This window comes from Xyrauchen texanus, chromosome 39, assembly GCF_025860055.1.
Source record: "Xyrauchen texanus isolate HMW12.3.18 chromosome 39, RBS_HiC_50CHRs, whole genome shotgun sequence".
Classification (NCBI taxonomy): Eukaryota; Metazoa; Chordata; class Actinopteri; order Cypriniformes; family Catostomidae; genus Xyrauchen; species Xyrauchen texanus.
Window position 1 is genome coordinate 906,477 of NC_068314.1, and position 13,875 is coordinate 920,351.

The 13,875-nt window shown below is 43.4% G+C and overlaps 1 protein-coding gene across 1 annotated transcript in view; it reads right to left on the minus strand.

Moving 5' to 3' along the window:
* Nucleotides 1–1,385: 1,385 nt before the first annotated feature.
* The window catches only part of LOC127632447 (heterogeneous nuclear ribonucleoprotein L-like), a 74,682-nt gene continuing 62,192 nt past the window's right edge, over nt 1,386–13,875 (minus strand). The window contains exon 13 of the mRNA XM_052111030.1: nt 1,386–2,530. Within this exon, the coding sequence (XP_051966990.1) occupies nt 2,475–2,530 (56 nt within the window). The 3' untranslated portion in view covers nt 1,386–2,474. The remainder of the gene's footprint in view (nt 2,531–13,875) is intronic.

A 13,875-nucleotide genomic window follows, 5' to 3' on the forward strand; every position in this document is an offset into this window, starting at 1 on the left:
TAAATTGATTGGACAGTTCATGAATAATTTATGTGATTTCATTTGATTTATTTGAAAGAAATAAAAGAACAGTTTCATGTCTATCCTTGTATTGTTCATCCAGTCGAGGTTGATCAGGGTTTTAAAAAGTAATTAGTAATAAGTAATGCTATACTTTTCAGACAGAGTAATTAGTACCGTAATCTAATTACACTGTAGAAGAAGTAATAAATAGTTAGTTATTAATTACTTTTTAGAGTAACTTTCCCAACACTGCAGAAAGCCAATCAGAACAGTGGGCGTGTACTGTCAGAATGAGGATGGACAATGATCATGTTTACAAATATGTGACTGATTTTTGTTGGAAAAAAAACCTTTACTAAAATTGTAAGAGAACCTTAAGGAACTTATTCAAATGATAAAAAATGCATGTTATGACCCCTTTAATAGTTGCATATAACAATATATCACAAGTCTGAATCTGTCGTTTTGATTAATTTGGTTTTATCATGCTCTTTAGAAAATGTAGCGGCCAAATGAAAAGTGTGATTATATTGTGAATTTGATATATATTGCACAGCCCTCAGTTGACCTGAACGTTATTTCTTTCATGCCAACAACTGTCATGGCAGAGCAACATTGAAAGAGAAACCGGTTGAACAAGTTAAATTCAGTTAAACGTCCTGAATAATAGCAGGTTTAGTTTAATGGCACACACATTTGAAGGAGACTCCATCGCCCCCTTGAGGCCTGGTGTTGGTTATAATACAAACTCTATGATTAGAGGAACATGTTGAGTGCTGATTGATGAGCAGTTATAGTGCACTGGTGTTACAGACGATCTGCAGCAGTCATTCAACAATTACAGTGACAATTCTGTCATCAAATACTCACCCATATGTCACAGTAATGTCTCTAAATGAGAACATTGAGTGTAATGCTCCATTACAGTAGACTTTATGTTATAATGAATAACACACAGACATGTGTGACCTGCAAATGTTTAATGATAGCACATGCTCACAGTGAACTGCAGATGTATGCACATGAACGAATGAAGTATTCTACACACAATCCACGATTCTCTCGTTTACCTGTAGAGACTCTGAACTCCAGATTACAAACTTCCTCTATTGACAACTGTATTTACTAAAAGGTGTTTCACGTTTATTCGAAACTATTCGGCAGCTCTGACTTTATTACCAGTCAGAAGTTTAGACACAACTACTCATTATTTATCATAATTCCACATGTTAGAATCTTATTAAAGTCATCAAAACTATGAAATAACACAAATGAAGGAATGAGAATTACATAGTGATCAAATCCTAGGTGGCGCTATAATAAACAATTTGACGCATGTATTCGCAACCGTATGGGCTAGAATTTCCTTCAATCAAATTAAATAAAATGTCGATTTTTTATTTAATTTCCATCGCTACAATGGTTTTCGAGAAAACTCAAAATCAGAAAATGTTCCTTGTATGTCTGCAAAAACCATACAACAATTGTTACAAAAGCATTTAAGCATAAGATTTTATATCATAAGATTTTATATCATAAGATTTTCATGATCATGAGAAACAAATTCATTCAAATGTGTCCAGACTTTTGACTGGTATTCTATTGGCCACATGTATGTCAATGGTTCCGTCCATATAAACACACATCAGTCAAACTCGCTCAACAAATTCAGAGTCATTTCAGTACTAGAGTGCAATTATCACTCTTTCATTAGAGAACTGTGTGTCCGAACTGAATTTTGAACTGAATGTGTATTTTAGAGATGCATCCTGTGAATCTGATGTATCTTTATTGATTGTTCGTAATCGTCCACTAATACACTGACACATGGAGTAAACTGATCTAATCATCTAACACTCGTCTAATTCATCCATAACCAACCCATGACAGACAAACTACAGGTCATGTGACTAGTTCAGTTATTAAACCCCTGACACTGTACACATAAATAATACACACGCTATAAACACATCACTCGTGCAGGTGTTGTCCTCTCCGTACACACACACACACACACAAGACTTAGTTCAAAGACTAAACTCAAAGTTACTTCAGCTTCATCATCATAAATCATTCACTAATTGCTTTTGCCAGTTTCTCAAGTTTAGAAATGAACATTTTGTTTTCATAGATTGCCAGGTCAGTAATGAAGACTTGCAAAAAAGCAAATACACTTAACGACACGTCATTCAATTGCTCTTTCTTTGGTTGCCGTGGCGTCCGTGACATCATTGTGTTTCATATCCACAGAGAGAGAGTGTGTGTGTATGTTTCAGCTTTCTGGTTTTACCAGTGTTAAAAATGTTTACTCAAAAAAACAAGATGACAGAAAAAGAACTAAAGATAAGAAGAGTTTTGAAGAATACAAGAGAATGACTGTTGGTGTTGATGTCAATATCGCTGTCCGTTGGTGCACTCGTGTCTGTAAAGCGCGCTCTGACGTGACGTGTATGTGTGTTCAATCGTTGCTCTCAGAGGTGTGATGAGGTGGAGAAGCAGAGCTTCAGTGTGTACGGGTTTGAACCATCTGAAAAAACAAACACAAACATTTAATCAAATTAATAACCCATCGAGTCTGAGATGGATTATTCTTTTCAACCGAATAACTCAAAGAAATGGTTCAGTTCCATTTGTTTGTGAATCAGATTACAATGGTCTCACGCTATGTTTTTTGCATGAAACATTGTTGTATAATTTAATAGTGTCCAACATTTCTCTCCCATCACATTCATTTCAGAGTGTAAACTCACAACTCAGATAAAACATCATTTATTTTGATGAAGTTCAGTAGTGATTGAGTAGTATAGTGATGATGAAGTTCAGCAGTGATTGAGTAGTATAGTGATGATGAAGTTCAGCAGTGATTGAGTAGTATAGTGATGATGAAGTTCAGTAGTGATTGAGTAGTATAGTGATGATGAAGTTCAGCAGTGATTGAGTAGTATAGTGATGATGAAGTTCAGCAGTGATTGAGTAGTATAGTGATGATGAAGTTCAGTAGTGATTGAGTAGTATAGTGATGATGAAGTTCAGTAGTGATTGAGTAGTATAGTGATGATGAAGTTCAGTAGTGATTGAGTAGTATAGTGATGATGATGTTCAGTAGTGATTGAGTAGTATAGTGATGAAGAAGTTCAGCAGTGATTGAGTAGTATAGTGATGATGAAGTTCAGCAGTGATTGAGTAGTATAGTGATGATGAAGTTCAGCAGTGATTGAGTAGTATAGTGATGATGAAGTTCAGCAGTGATTGAGTAGTATAGTCATGATGAAGTTCAGCAGTGATTGAGTAATATAATGATGATGAAGTTCAGCAGTGATTGAGTAGTATAGTGATGATGAAGTTCAGCAGTGATTGAGTAGTATAGTGATGATGTAGTTCAGCAGTGATTGAGTAGTATAGTCATGATGAAGTTCAGCAGTGATTGAGTAGTATAGTGATGATGAAGTTCAGCAGTGATTGTGTAGTATAGTGATGAAGTTCAGCAGTGATTGAGTAGTATAGTGATGATGAAGTTCAGTAGTGATTGAGTAGTATAGTGATGATGATGTTCAGTAGTGATTGAGTAGTATAGTGATGAAGAAGTTCAGCAGTGATTGAGTAGTATAGTGATGATGAAGTTCAGCAGTGATTGAGTAGTATAGTGATAAAGTTCAGCAGTGATTGAGTAGTATAGTGATGAAGAAGTTCAGCAGTGATTGAGTAGTATAGTGATGATGAAGTTCAGCAGTGATTGAGTAGTATAGTGATGAAGTTCAGCAGTGATTGAGTAGTATAGTGATGATGAAGTTCAGCAGTGATTGAGTAGTATAGTGATGATGAAGTTCAGCAGTGATTGAGAAGTATAGTGATGAAGATCAGCAGTGATTGAGTAGTATAGTGATGAAGATCAGCAGTGATTGAGTAGTATAGCGATGAAGAAGTTCAGCAGTGATTGAGTAGTATAGTGATGATGAAGTTCAGCAGTGATTGAGTAGTATAGTAATGAAGTTCAGCAGTGATTGAGTAGTAGTGATGATGAAGTTCAGCAGTGATTGAGTAGTATAGTGATGATGAAGTTCAGCAGTGATTGAGTAGTATAGTGATGATGAAGTTCAGTAGTGATTGAGTAGTATAGTGATGAAGAAGTTCAGCAGTGATTGAGTAGTATAGTGACGATGAAGTTCAGCAGTGATTGAGTAGTATAGTGATGAAGTTCAGCAGTGATTGAGTAGTATAGTGATGATGAAGTTCAGTAGTGATTGAGTAATATAATGATGATGAAGTTCAGCAGTGATTGAGTAGTATAGTGATGATGAAGTTCAGTAGTGATTGAGTAATATAATGATGATGAAGTTCAGCAGTGATTGAGTAGTATAGTGATGAAGTTCAGCAGTGATTGAGTAGTATAGTGATGATGAAGTTCAGCAGTAATTGAGTAGTATAGTGATGATGACGTTCAGCAGTGACTGAGTAGTATAGTGATGAAGTTCAGCAGTGATTGAGTAGTATAGTGATGATGAAGTTCAGCAGTGATTGAGTAGTATAGTGATGAAGTTCAGCAGTGATTGAGTAGTATAGTGATGATGAAGTTCAGCAGTGATTGAGTAGTATAGTGATGATGAAGTTCAGTAGTGATTGAGTAATATAATGATGATGAAGTTCAGCAGTGATTGAGTAGTATAGTGATGATGAAGTTCAGCAGTGATTGAGTAGTATAGTGATGATGAAGTTCAGCAGTGATTGAGTAGTATAGTGATGATGAAGTTCAGTAGTGATTGAGTAATATAATGATGATGAAGTTCAGCAGTGATTGAGTAGTATAGTGATGAAGTTCAGCAGTGATTGAGTAGTATAGTGATGATGAAGTTCAGCAGTAATTGAGTAGTATAGTGATGATGACGTTCAGCAGTGACTGAGTAGTATAGTGATGAAGTTCAGCAGTGATTGAGTAGTATAGTGATGATGAAGTTCAGCAGTGATTGAGTAGTATAGTGATGAAGTTCAGCAGTGATTGAGTAGTATAGTGATGATGAAGTTCAGCAGTGATTGTGTAGTATAGTGATGATGAAGTTCAGCAGTGATTGAGTAGTATAGTGATGGTGAAGTTCAGCAGTGATTGAGTAGTATAGTGATGATGAAGTTCAGCAGTGATTGAGTAGTATAGTCATGATGAAGTTCAGCAGTGATTGAGTAATATAATGATGATGAAGTTCAGCAGTGATTGAGTAGTATAGTGATGATGAAGTTCAGCAGTGATTGAGTAGTATAGTGATGATGTAGTTCAGCAGTGATTGAGTAGTATAGTCATGATGAAGTTCAGCAGTGATTGAGTAGTATAGTGATGATGAAGTTCAGCAGTGATTGTGTAGTATAGTGATGAAGTTCAGCAGTGATTGAGTAGTATAGTGATGATGAAGTTCAGCAGTGATTGAGTAGTATAGTCATGATGAAGTTCAGCAGTGATTGAGTAGTATAGTGATGATGAAGTTCAGTAGTGATTGAGTAATATAATGATGATGAAGTTCAGCAGTGATTGAGTAGTATAGTCATGATGAAGTTCAGCAGTGATTGAGTAGTATAGTGATGAAGAAGTTCAGCAGTGATTGAGTAGTATAGTGATGATGAAGTTCAGTAGTGATTGAGTAATATAGTGATGATGAAGTTCAGCAGTGATTGAGTAGTATAGTGATGATGAAGTTCAGCAGTAATTGAGTAGTATAGTGATGATGAAGTTCAGCAGTGATTGAGTAGTATAGTGATGATGAAGATCAGCAGTGATTGAGTAGTATAGTGATGATGAAGTTCAGTAGTGATTGAGTAATATAATGATGATGAAGTTCAGCAGTGATTGAGTAGTATAGTGATGATGAAGTTCAGCAGTGATTGAGTAGTATAGTGATTATGAAGTTCAGCAGTGATTGAGTAGTATAGTGATGATAAAGTTCAGCAGTGATTGAGTAGTATAGTGATGATGAAGTTCAGCAGTGATTGAGTAATATAGTGATGATGAAGTTCAGCAGTGATTGAGTAGTATAGTGATGATGAAGTTCAGTAGTGATTGAGTAGTATAGTGATGATGAAGTTCAGCAGTAATTGAGTAGTATAGTGATGAAGAAGTTCAGCAGTGATTGAGTAGTATAGTCATGATGAAGTTCAGCAGTGATTGAGTAGTATAGTGATGAAGTTCAGCAGTGATTGAGTAGTATAGTCATGATGAAGTTCAGCAGTGATTGAGTAGTATAGTGATGATAAAGTTCAGCAGTGATTGAGTAGTATAGTGATGAAGTTCAGCAGTGATTGAGTAATATAGTGATGATGAAGTTCAGCAGTGATTGAGTAGTATAGTGATTATGAAGTTCAGCAGTGATTGAGTAGTATAGTGATGATGAAGTTCAGCAGTGATTGAGTAGTATAGTGATGATGAAGTTCAGCAGTGATTGAGTAGTATAGTGATGAAGAAGTTCAGCAGTGATTGAGTAGTATAGTGATGAAGAAGTTCAGCAGTGATTGAGTAGTATGGTGATGATGAAGTTCAGTAGTGATTGAGTAGTATAGTGATGAAGAAGTTCAGCAGTGATTGAGTAGTATAGTGATGATGAAGTTCAGCAGTGATTGAGTAGTATAGTGATGAAGAAGTTCAGCAGTGATCGAGTAATATAGTGATGATGGAGTAGTATAGTGATGATGAAGTTCAGCAGTGATTGAGTAGTATAGTGATGATGAAGTTCAGCAGTGATTTAGTATAGTGATGATGAAGTTCAGCAGTGATTGAGTAGTATAGTGATGATGAAGTTCAGCAGTGATTGAGTAGTATAGTGATGATGAAGTTCAGTAGTGATTGAGTAATATAGTGATGATGAAGTTCAGCAGTGATTGAGTAGTATAGTGATGAAGAAGTTCAGCAGTGATCGAGTTGTATAGAGATGATGGAGTAGTATAGTGATGATGAAGTTCAGCAGTGATTGAGTAGTATAGTGATGATGAAGTTCAGCAGTGATTGAGTAGTATAGTGATGATGAAGTTCAGCAGTGATTGAGTAGTATAGTGATGATGAAGTTCAGTAGTGATTGAGTAGTATTTTGATGATGAAGTTCAGTAGTGATTGTGTAGTATAGTGATTATGAAGTTCAGCAGTGATTGAGTAGTATAGTGATGATGAAGTTCAGCAGTGATTGAGTAGTATAGTGATGATGAAGTTCAGCAGTGATTGAGTAGTATAGTGATGATGAAGTTCAGTAGTGATTGAGTAATATAGTGATGATGAAGTTCAGCAGTGATTGAGTAGTATAGTGATGAAGAAGTTCAGCAGTGATCGAGTAGTATAGTGATGATGGAGTAGTATAGTGATGATGAAGTTCAGCAGTGATTGAGTAGTATAGTGATTATGAAGTTCAGCAGTGATTCAGTAGTATAGTGATGATGAAGTTCAGCAGTGATTTAGTATAGTGATGATGAAGTTCAGCAGTGATTTAGTATAGTGATGATGAAGTTCAGCAGTTATTGAGTAGTATAGTGATGATGAAGTTCAGCAGTGATTGATTAGTATAGTGATGATGAAGTTCAGCAGTGATTGAGTAGTATAGTGATGATGAAGTTCAGCAGTGATTGAGTAGCATAATGATGATGAAGTTCAGCAGTGATTGAGTAGTATAGTGATGATGAAGTTCAGCAGTGATTGAGTAGTATAGTGATGATGAAGTTCAGCAGTGATTTAGTATAGTGATGATGAAGTTCAGCAGTGATTGAGTAGTATAGTGATGATGAAGTTCAGCAGTGATTGAGTAGTATAGTGATGATGAAGTTCAGTAGTGATCGAGTAATATAGTGATGATGAAGTTCAGCAGTGATTGAGTAGTATAGTGATGAAGAAGTTCAGCAGTGATCGAGTAGTATAGAGATGATGGAGTAGTATAGTGATGATGAAGTTCAGCAGTGATTGAGTAGTATAGTGATGATGAAGTTCAGCAGTGATTGAGTAGTATAGTGATGATGAAGTTCAGCAGTGATTGAGTAGTATAGTGATGATGAAGTTCAGTAGTGATTGAGTAGTATTTTGATGATGAAGTTCAGTAGTGATTGTGTAGTATAGTGATTATGAAGTTCAGCAGTGATTGAGTAGTATAGTGATGATGAAGTTCAGTAGTGATTGAGTAATATAGTGATGAAGAAGTTCAGCAGTGATCGAGTAGTATAGTGATGATGGAGTAGTATAGTGATGATGAAGTTCAGCAGTGATTGAGTAGTATAGTGATTATGAAGTTCAGCAGTGATTCAGTAGTATAGTGATGATGAAGTTCAGCAGTGATTTAGTATAGTGATGATGAAGTTCAGCAGTGATTGAATAGTATAGTGATGATGAAGTTCAGCAGTTATTGAGTAGTATAGTGATGATGAAGTTCAGCAGTGATTGAATAGTATAGTGATGATGAAGTTCAGCAGTGATTGAGTAGTATAGTGATGATGAAGTTCAGCAGTGATTGAGTAGTATAGTGATGATGAAGTTCAGCAGTGATTGAATAGTATAGTGATGATGAAGTTCAGCAGTGATTGAGTAGTATAGTGATGATGAAGTTCAGCAGTGATTGAATAGTATAGTGATGATGAAGTTCAGCAGTGATTGAGTAGTATAGTGATGATGAAGTTCAGCGGTGATTGAGTAGTATAGTGATGATGAAGTTCAGCAGTGATTGATTAGTATAGTGATGATGAAGTTCAGCAGTGATTGAGTAGTATAGTGATGATGAAGTTCAGCAGTGATTGAGTAGCATAATGATGATGAAGTTCAGCAGTGATTGAGTAGTATAGTGATGATGAAGTTCAGCAGTGATTGAGTAGTATAGTGATGATGAAGTTCAGCAGTGATTGAGCAGTATAGTGATGAAGAAGTTCATCAGTGATTGAGACCCTGTGGAGACCACACCTGCCCATGAAGGGGGAGGTAAAATTGGCGAAATACATCACATGGGCCACTCAAGTCGCATGTGGGAAAATGGCACGGTGGTAGTTCCAGCCTCAAGGAGGGGGGAGTTGCTACAACACGGCGACCGGAGGGCAGCTGGAACTGCCTAATGGAGACGTGGGTCCACTCGTAAGGGGACCGTACCGGACAGGAAGAGTCCACGCAGGAGTCCCGGCCTGTGGAGCACCTATTCTACTGGCTCGGACCTAAGAAAACACAGGACAATACTGACTCAACATTGAGATTGTAAAATATTTCTGCCAGGGAGGTGCCTCTGGCCAGTGCCCATGAGGTCGCCACACTCCTTGTTGAATGTTCTTGAACCCGCAAGGGGGGCTGGTTGTGATAGGCCAATGAAATGGGCCTATCCTCAGTGGGAAAGCCTCTGTTTGGAGACAGCGTTCCCTTTCCGCTGTCCACCAAAGCAGACAAAGAGCTGCTCAGAACGTCTAAAGCTCTGCGTGCAGACCAAGTAGGTACGCAAAGCACGTACTGGACACAGCAACGAAGGGGTTGGGTCTGCCTCCTCCTGGGGCAGTGCTTACAGGTTCACTACCTGGTCTCTGAATGGCGTGGTAGGAACCTTGGGCACGTAGCCCGGTCGTGGTCTTAGGATCACATGTGTGTCTCCCCGACCCTCTTAGGTGATGGGGGTGAGCGCGATCAGCAGGGCAGTCTTTAGAGAGAGGGCCCCGAGTCCAACTGATTCTAGCGGCTCGAAGGGGGGGTCTCTGAAGGCCCGAGAGGACCATTGAGAGATCCCAGGAGGGGAACAGGCTTGGCCGGGAAGGATTTAACATCCGGGCACCTCTTAGGAACCTGATGATTAAGTCGTGCTACCCAAAGACTTGCCGTCTACTGCATCGTGGTGGGCCATGATAGCAGCAACATACACCTTCAAGATGGAAGGGGACAGCCTCCCCTCCAGCCTCTCCTGCAGGAATCAGAGCACTGACCTAACTGCGCACCTCTGTGGGTCTTCAGCCCGGGAAGAGCACCGATTTGCGAACAGGGCGTAAAGTTGCCTGGTAGAGGGGGCTCTGGCTTGGTTGATCATGTCTACGATGGTAGGTGGTAGACCAGCTAGATCTTCCGCATCCCGTCCAGGGGCCAGACGTGGAGGTTCCAGAGGTCTGGGTGCGGATGCCAGAGCGTGCACCGTCCCTGAGAAAGAAGGTCTTTCCTCAGGGGAATTCGCCCAGGGAGGGGCCGTCGCGAGGAGTACGAGGTCCGAGAACCAGTTCCGGGTGGGCCAGTAGGGAGCCACTAGGGTGACTTGCTCCTCGTCCTCCCTGACCTTGCACAGCACCTGTTCAAGAAGCTCACAGGGGGAAATGCGTACTTGAGCAGCCCCAAGGGCCAGCTGTGTGCCACTGCATCTGCCCCGAGGGGAGCCTCTGTTCAGGCATACCAGAGCGGGCAGTGGGAGGTCTCTTGGGAGGCAAACAGGTCTACCTGGGCCTTGCTGAATCGTTCCCAAATCAGCTGGACCAACTAAGGGTGAAGCCTCCGCTCTCCACCGGGCAAGTGTTGTCGTGACAGCATGTCCGCTACCACATTGATGTTGCTGGGGATGTGAGTGGCACGCAGCGACTTGATGCTCCAATGGAGGAGACGACGGGCGAGTTGTGACATGTGGCGGGAGCATACGGCGCCATGGAGATTTATGTGCGCTACCACGGTGGTGCTGTCTGACCTGACTAGGACATGTTTGTCTCGAACTAATGGGAGAAACGTCCGCAGGGCAAAGAAAACAGTCAGCAACTATAGGCAATTGATGTGCCAGCGCAGCGGGGCCCCTTTCCAATGGCCCACGGCTGTGTGGCTGTTGCACATGGCGCCCCGACCCAATCTGGAGGTATCGATCGTGACCAGGATGCATCGGGACACCTGCTGCAAGGGTACTCCTGCCTGCAGAAAGCAGAGGTCTGTCCGGGGTTTGAATGTTTGGTGGCAGGCGGGGGTGACCATCACACGGTGCGTGCTGTGGCGCCATGCTCATCTCGGGACTCGAGTCTGAAGCCAGTGCTGAAGTGGTCTCATATGCATCAACCCCAGTGGCGCAACCTGCGCAGAGGATGCCATATGCCCCAGGGGCCTCTGGAAATGTTTTAAAGGGACCGCTGTGCCCGGCCTGAAGGTGGCGAGGCATTCCAGCACCAACTGTTCACGCTTGTTGGTGAGACGTGCTGACATTGAGACTGAGTCTAACTCCATGCCAAGAAAAGGGATGCTCTGAACCGGGGTGAGCTTGCTCTTTTCCCAGTTCACCTGAAGCCCCAAACGGCTGAGGTGCCTGAGCACCTGGTCTCTGTGAGCGCATAGTAACTCTCGGGAGTGGGCCAGAATGAGCCAGTCGTCGAGGTAATTGAGTATGCGGATGCCGGCATCTCAGAGCGGGGCAAGGGCTGCCTCTGAGACTTTCGTGAAGACGCGAGGGGACAGAGACATGCCGAAGGGGAGGACTTTGTACTGATACACCTGGCCATCGAACGCGAACCGTAGGAAGGGTCGGTGTCGAGGCAGAATTGAGACATGGAAGTATGCGTCCTTCAGGTCTACCGCTGCGAACCAATCTAGATGCCAGATGCAAGTTAAGATGTGTTTTTGCGTGAACATTTTTAACGGGAGTTTGTGCAAAGCCCGGTTGAAGACTTGCAAGTCCAAGATCGGTCGTAAGCCGCCGCCTTTCTTGGGTACGATGAAGTAAGGGCTGTAGAAACCCTTCTTCATCTGGGTTGGAGGAACAGGCTCTATCGCGTCTTAGAGTAAGAGAGTAGCGATTTCTGTGTGCAGGGATTTGGCATGCTCGCCGTGTACTGCGGTAAAGAGGACGCCCGTGAATGGGGCGGAGGCCTGGGAAACTGAATTGCATAACCGAGTCGGATGGTCCGGGCCAACCAGCGTGACGGGTTGGGAAGTGAAATCCACACATCCAAGCTCCGTGCTAGGGGTACCAAGGGGACGATTATTTTTGACGTACCCGGCAGGGCTTCGCAGCGGGGCGGAGCAGGTAGTATGGCCTCTGGACTCGTCAGAACTGGCTGGCCGGGGAACAGTCGTTGGGTTGAGGGCGGAGGGTCCGCGTCCAGCGTGCCAGGACTGTTGAGCTGTGGCAGCAGATTCCGTGAGAACAGCATTTGCGGGCCAGGTGACCCAGAGACAAAGGAAATAGCTCTTTTACTGAGAATGTGGGTACATGAAATAAATTCAACAAAAGATTCTCCTCCCGGCCCTCCACCAGGGGACAAGTGGTCTGCTTACCCGCTCCGGAGCTAACATCTTGGTCCCTGGGTCGATCGTCTCAGGAGCGCCTGGGAGTCTTCCGGGTCCTCAAGGGAGTCCGTGAGACAGGGGGCGTCTGCTTCCTGCGGGGTGCTCGATGCACGGGCTGAGAGCTGGGCCCGGGTTGAGGCGGAGCAGGGCGTTTCTTCGCCACAGGAGGACGCCCTCAGTGAGCAGACGGGGCATGGCCCATGGTGGCAGGTTTGCGGCAGGGCAGGATGTACGAGATGGCCTCCATCTGCTTCTTCACCGCAGAGAACTGCTGGGCAAAGTCCACGAAGGTGTCGCCGAAGAGGCTGAACTGGGAGACAGGGGCGTTGAGGAAGCTACCCCCGTGCAGATCTTTAAGTGCCTTGGCCTGGTGGAATTGCAGGAGGGCCATGGCATGCAGGGCGGAAGCGGCATGTCCTGTGGCGCTGTAGGCTTTTGCAGTCAGCGAAGACGTTGTTGTCCTGTGGCGGCCCAGGCAAGCATACCGGACATCTGCGCGTCAGCCTCAGCCTGGGCGTGCTGGCCCGAAGGCAACAGCCCAGGGGAGTCATCCATGTCAGAGGCCGTGCTCTCCGATGCAGTGGCGAGCTCATCCACCTTGAGCTCCAGAGGATAGGCAGGCAGGCTGTGAGGAGAGCCGCTGTTGCCTCGAGCACGAATGGGAGTCAACGAGCGTGCCGGGGGGCGGGTGGTCCGAGGGGGCGTACCCGGCTGAGCTGCACCCGCTGCCATCCCCAGATCGCATCCATCGCAAGCCGCATCATTCTCAATCCCATGGGATGAAGGAGCATCGTTGAAAGCGAGCCATGACCGCAACGTTGCCATGGTCATGCTCTCACAGTGAGAACATGAACCATCCACAAACGCTGCCTTGGTGTGATCGCAGCCCAGACACACGAGACAATGCCTGTGGCCGTCTGAAGCGGAGAGCACTCTACCGCATCCAGGAACTACAGGAGGGCCATGGCATGCAGGGCGGAAGCGTCATGTCCGGTGGCGCTGTAGGCTTTGGCAGGCAGTGAAGACGTTGTTGTCCTATGGAGGTTTCTAGTCCAGCCCCACGCTGGCGGCGACCCAGGCAAGCATCCCGGACATCTGCTCAAACGCTGCCTCGGTGTGATCGCAGCCCAGACACACGAGACAATGCCTGTGGCCGTCTGAAGTGGAGAGCACTCTATCGCATCCAGGAACTACACAGGGGCGGAAAGGCATCTTTATAAAGACGCGTCCTGAAAAGGATGTTCAATGCCAGCTGTGTATTGCTCTTTTAGAGGAAATGACTCTTTTACAGAGAAAATCACTCTTTTAAATAAACTCTTTTAAGTTTTTTGCGCTGTTGAACCACCCAGGGGCAAACTGCACTGCCGTGCAGAGAAGGAGAAAGCCACTGAAGTGAGCCATAGATCCAACAGCAGGCAAAGCGTCAGAGGAACAGGAACAGGTGTGTGACTCGCAGCTGACTGCATGCACGACCATTGGCTCCAAAGAAAAGTTCTGAATGAACTCAACATATTTCCCTGCTTTTATGCCCGTATGTCCGGGGGCGGGGTATGCAAATACTGTCTGCCAACTTCTCATTAGCCTTTTTTCATAGATCAAAGGCATATCCGGCGCTCAAGAGAGACCCCTAGTGCCACATTTTCGGCACAATGTCG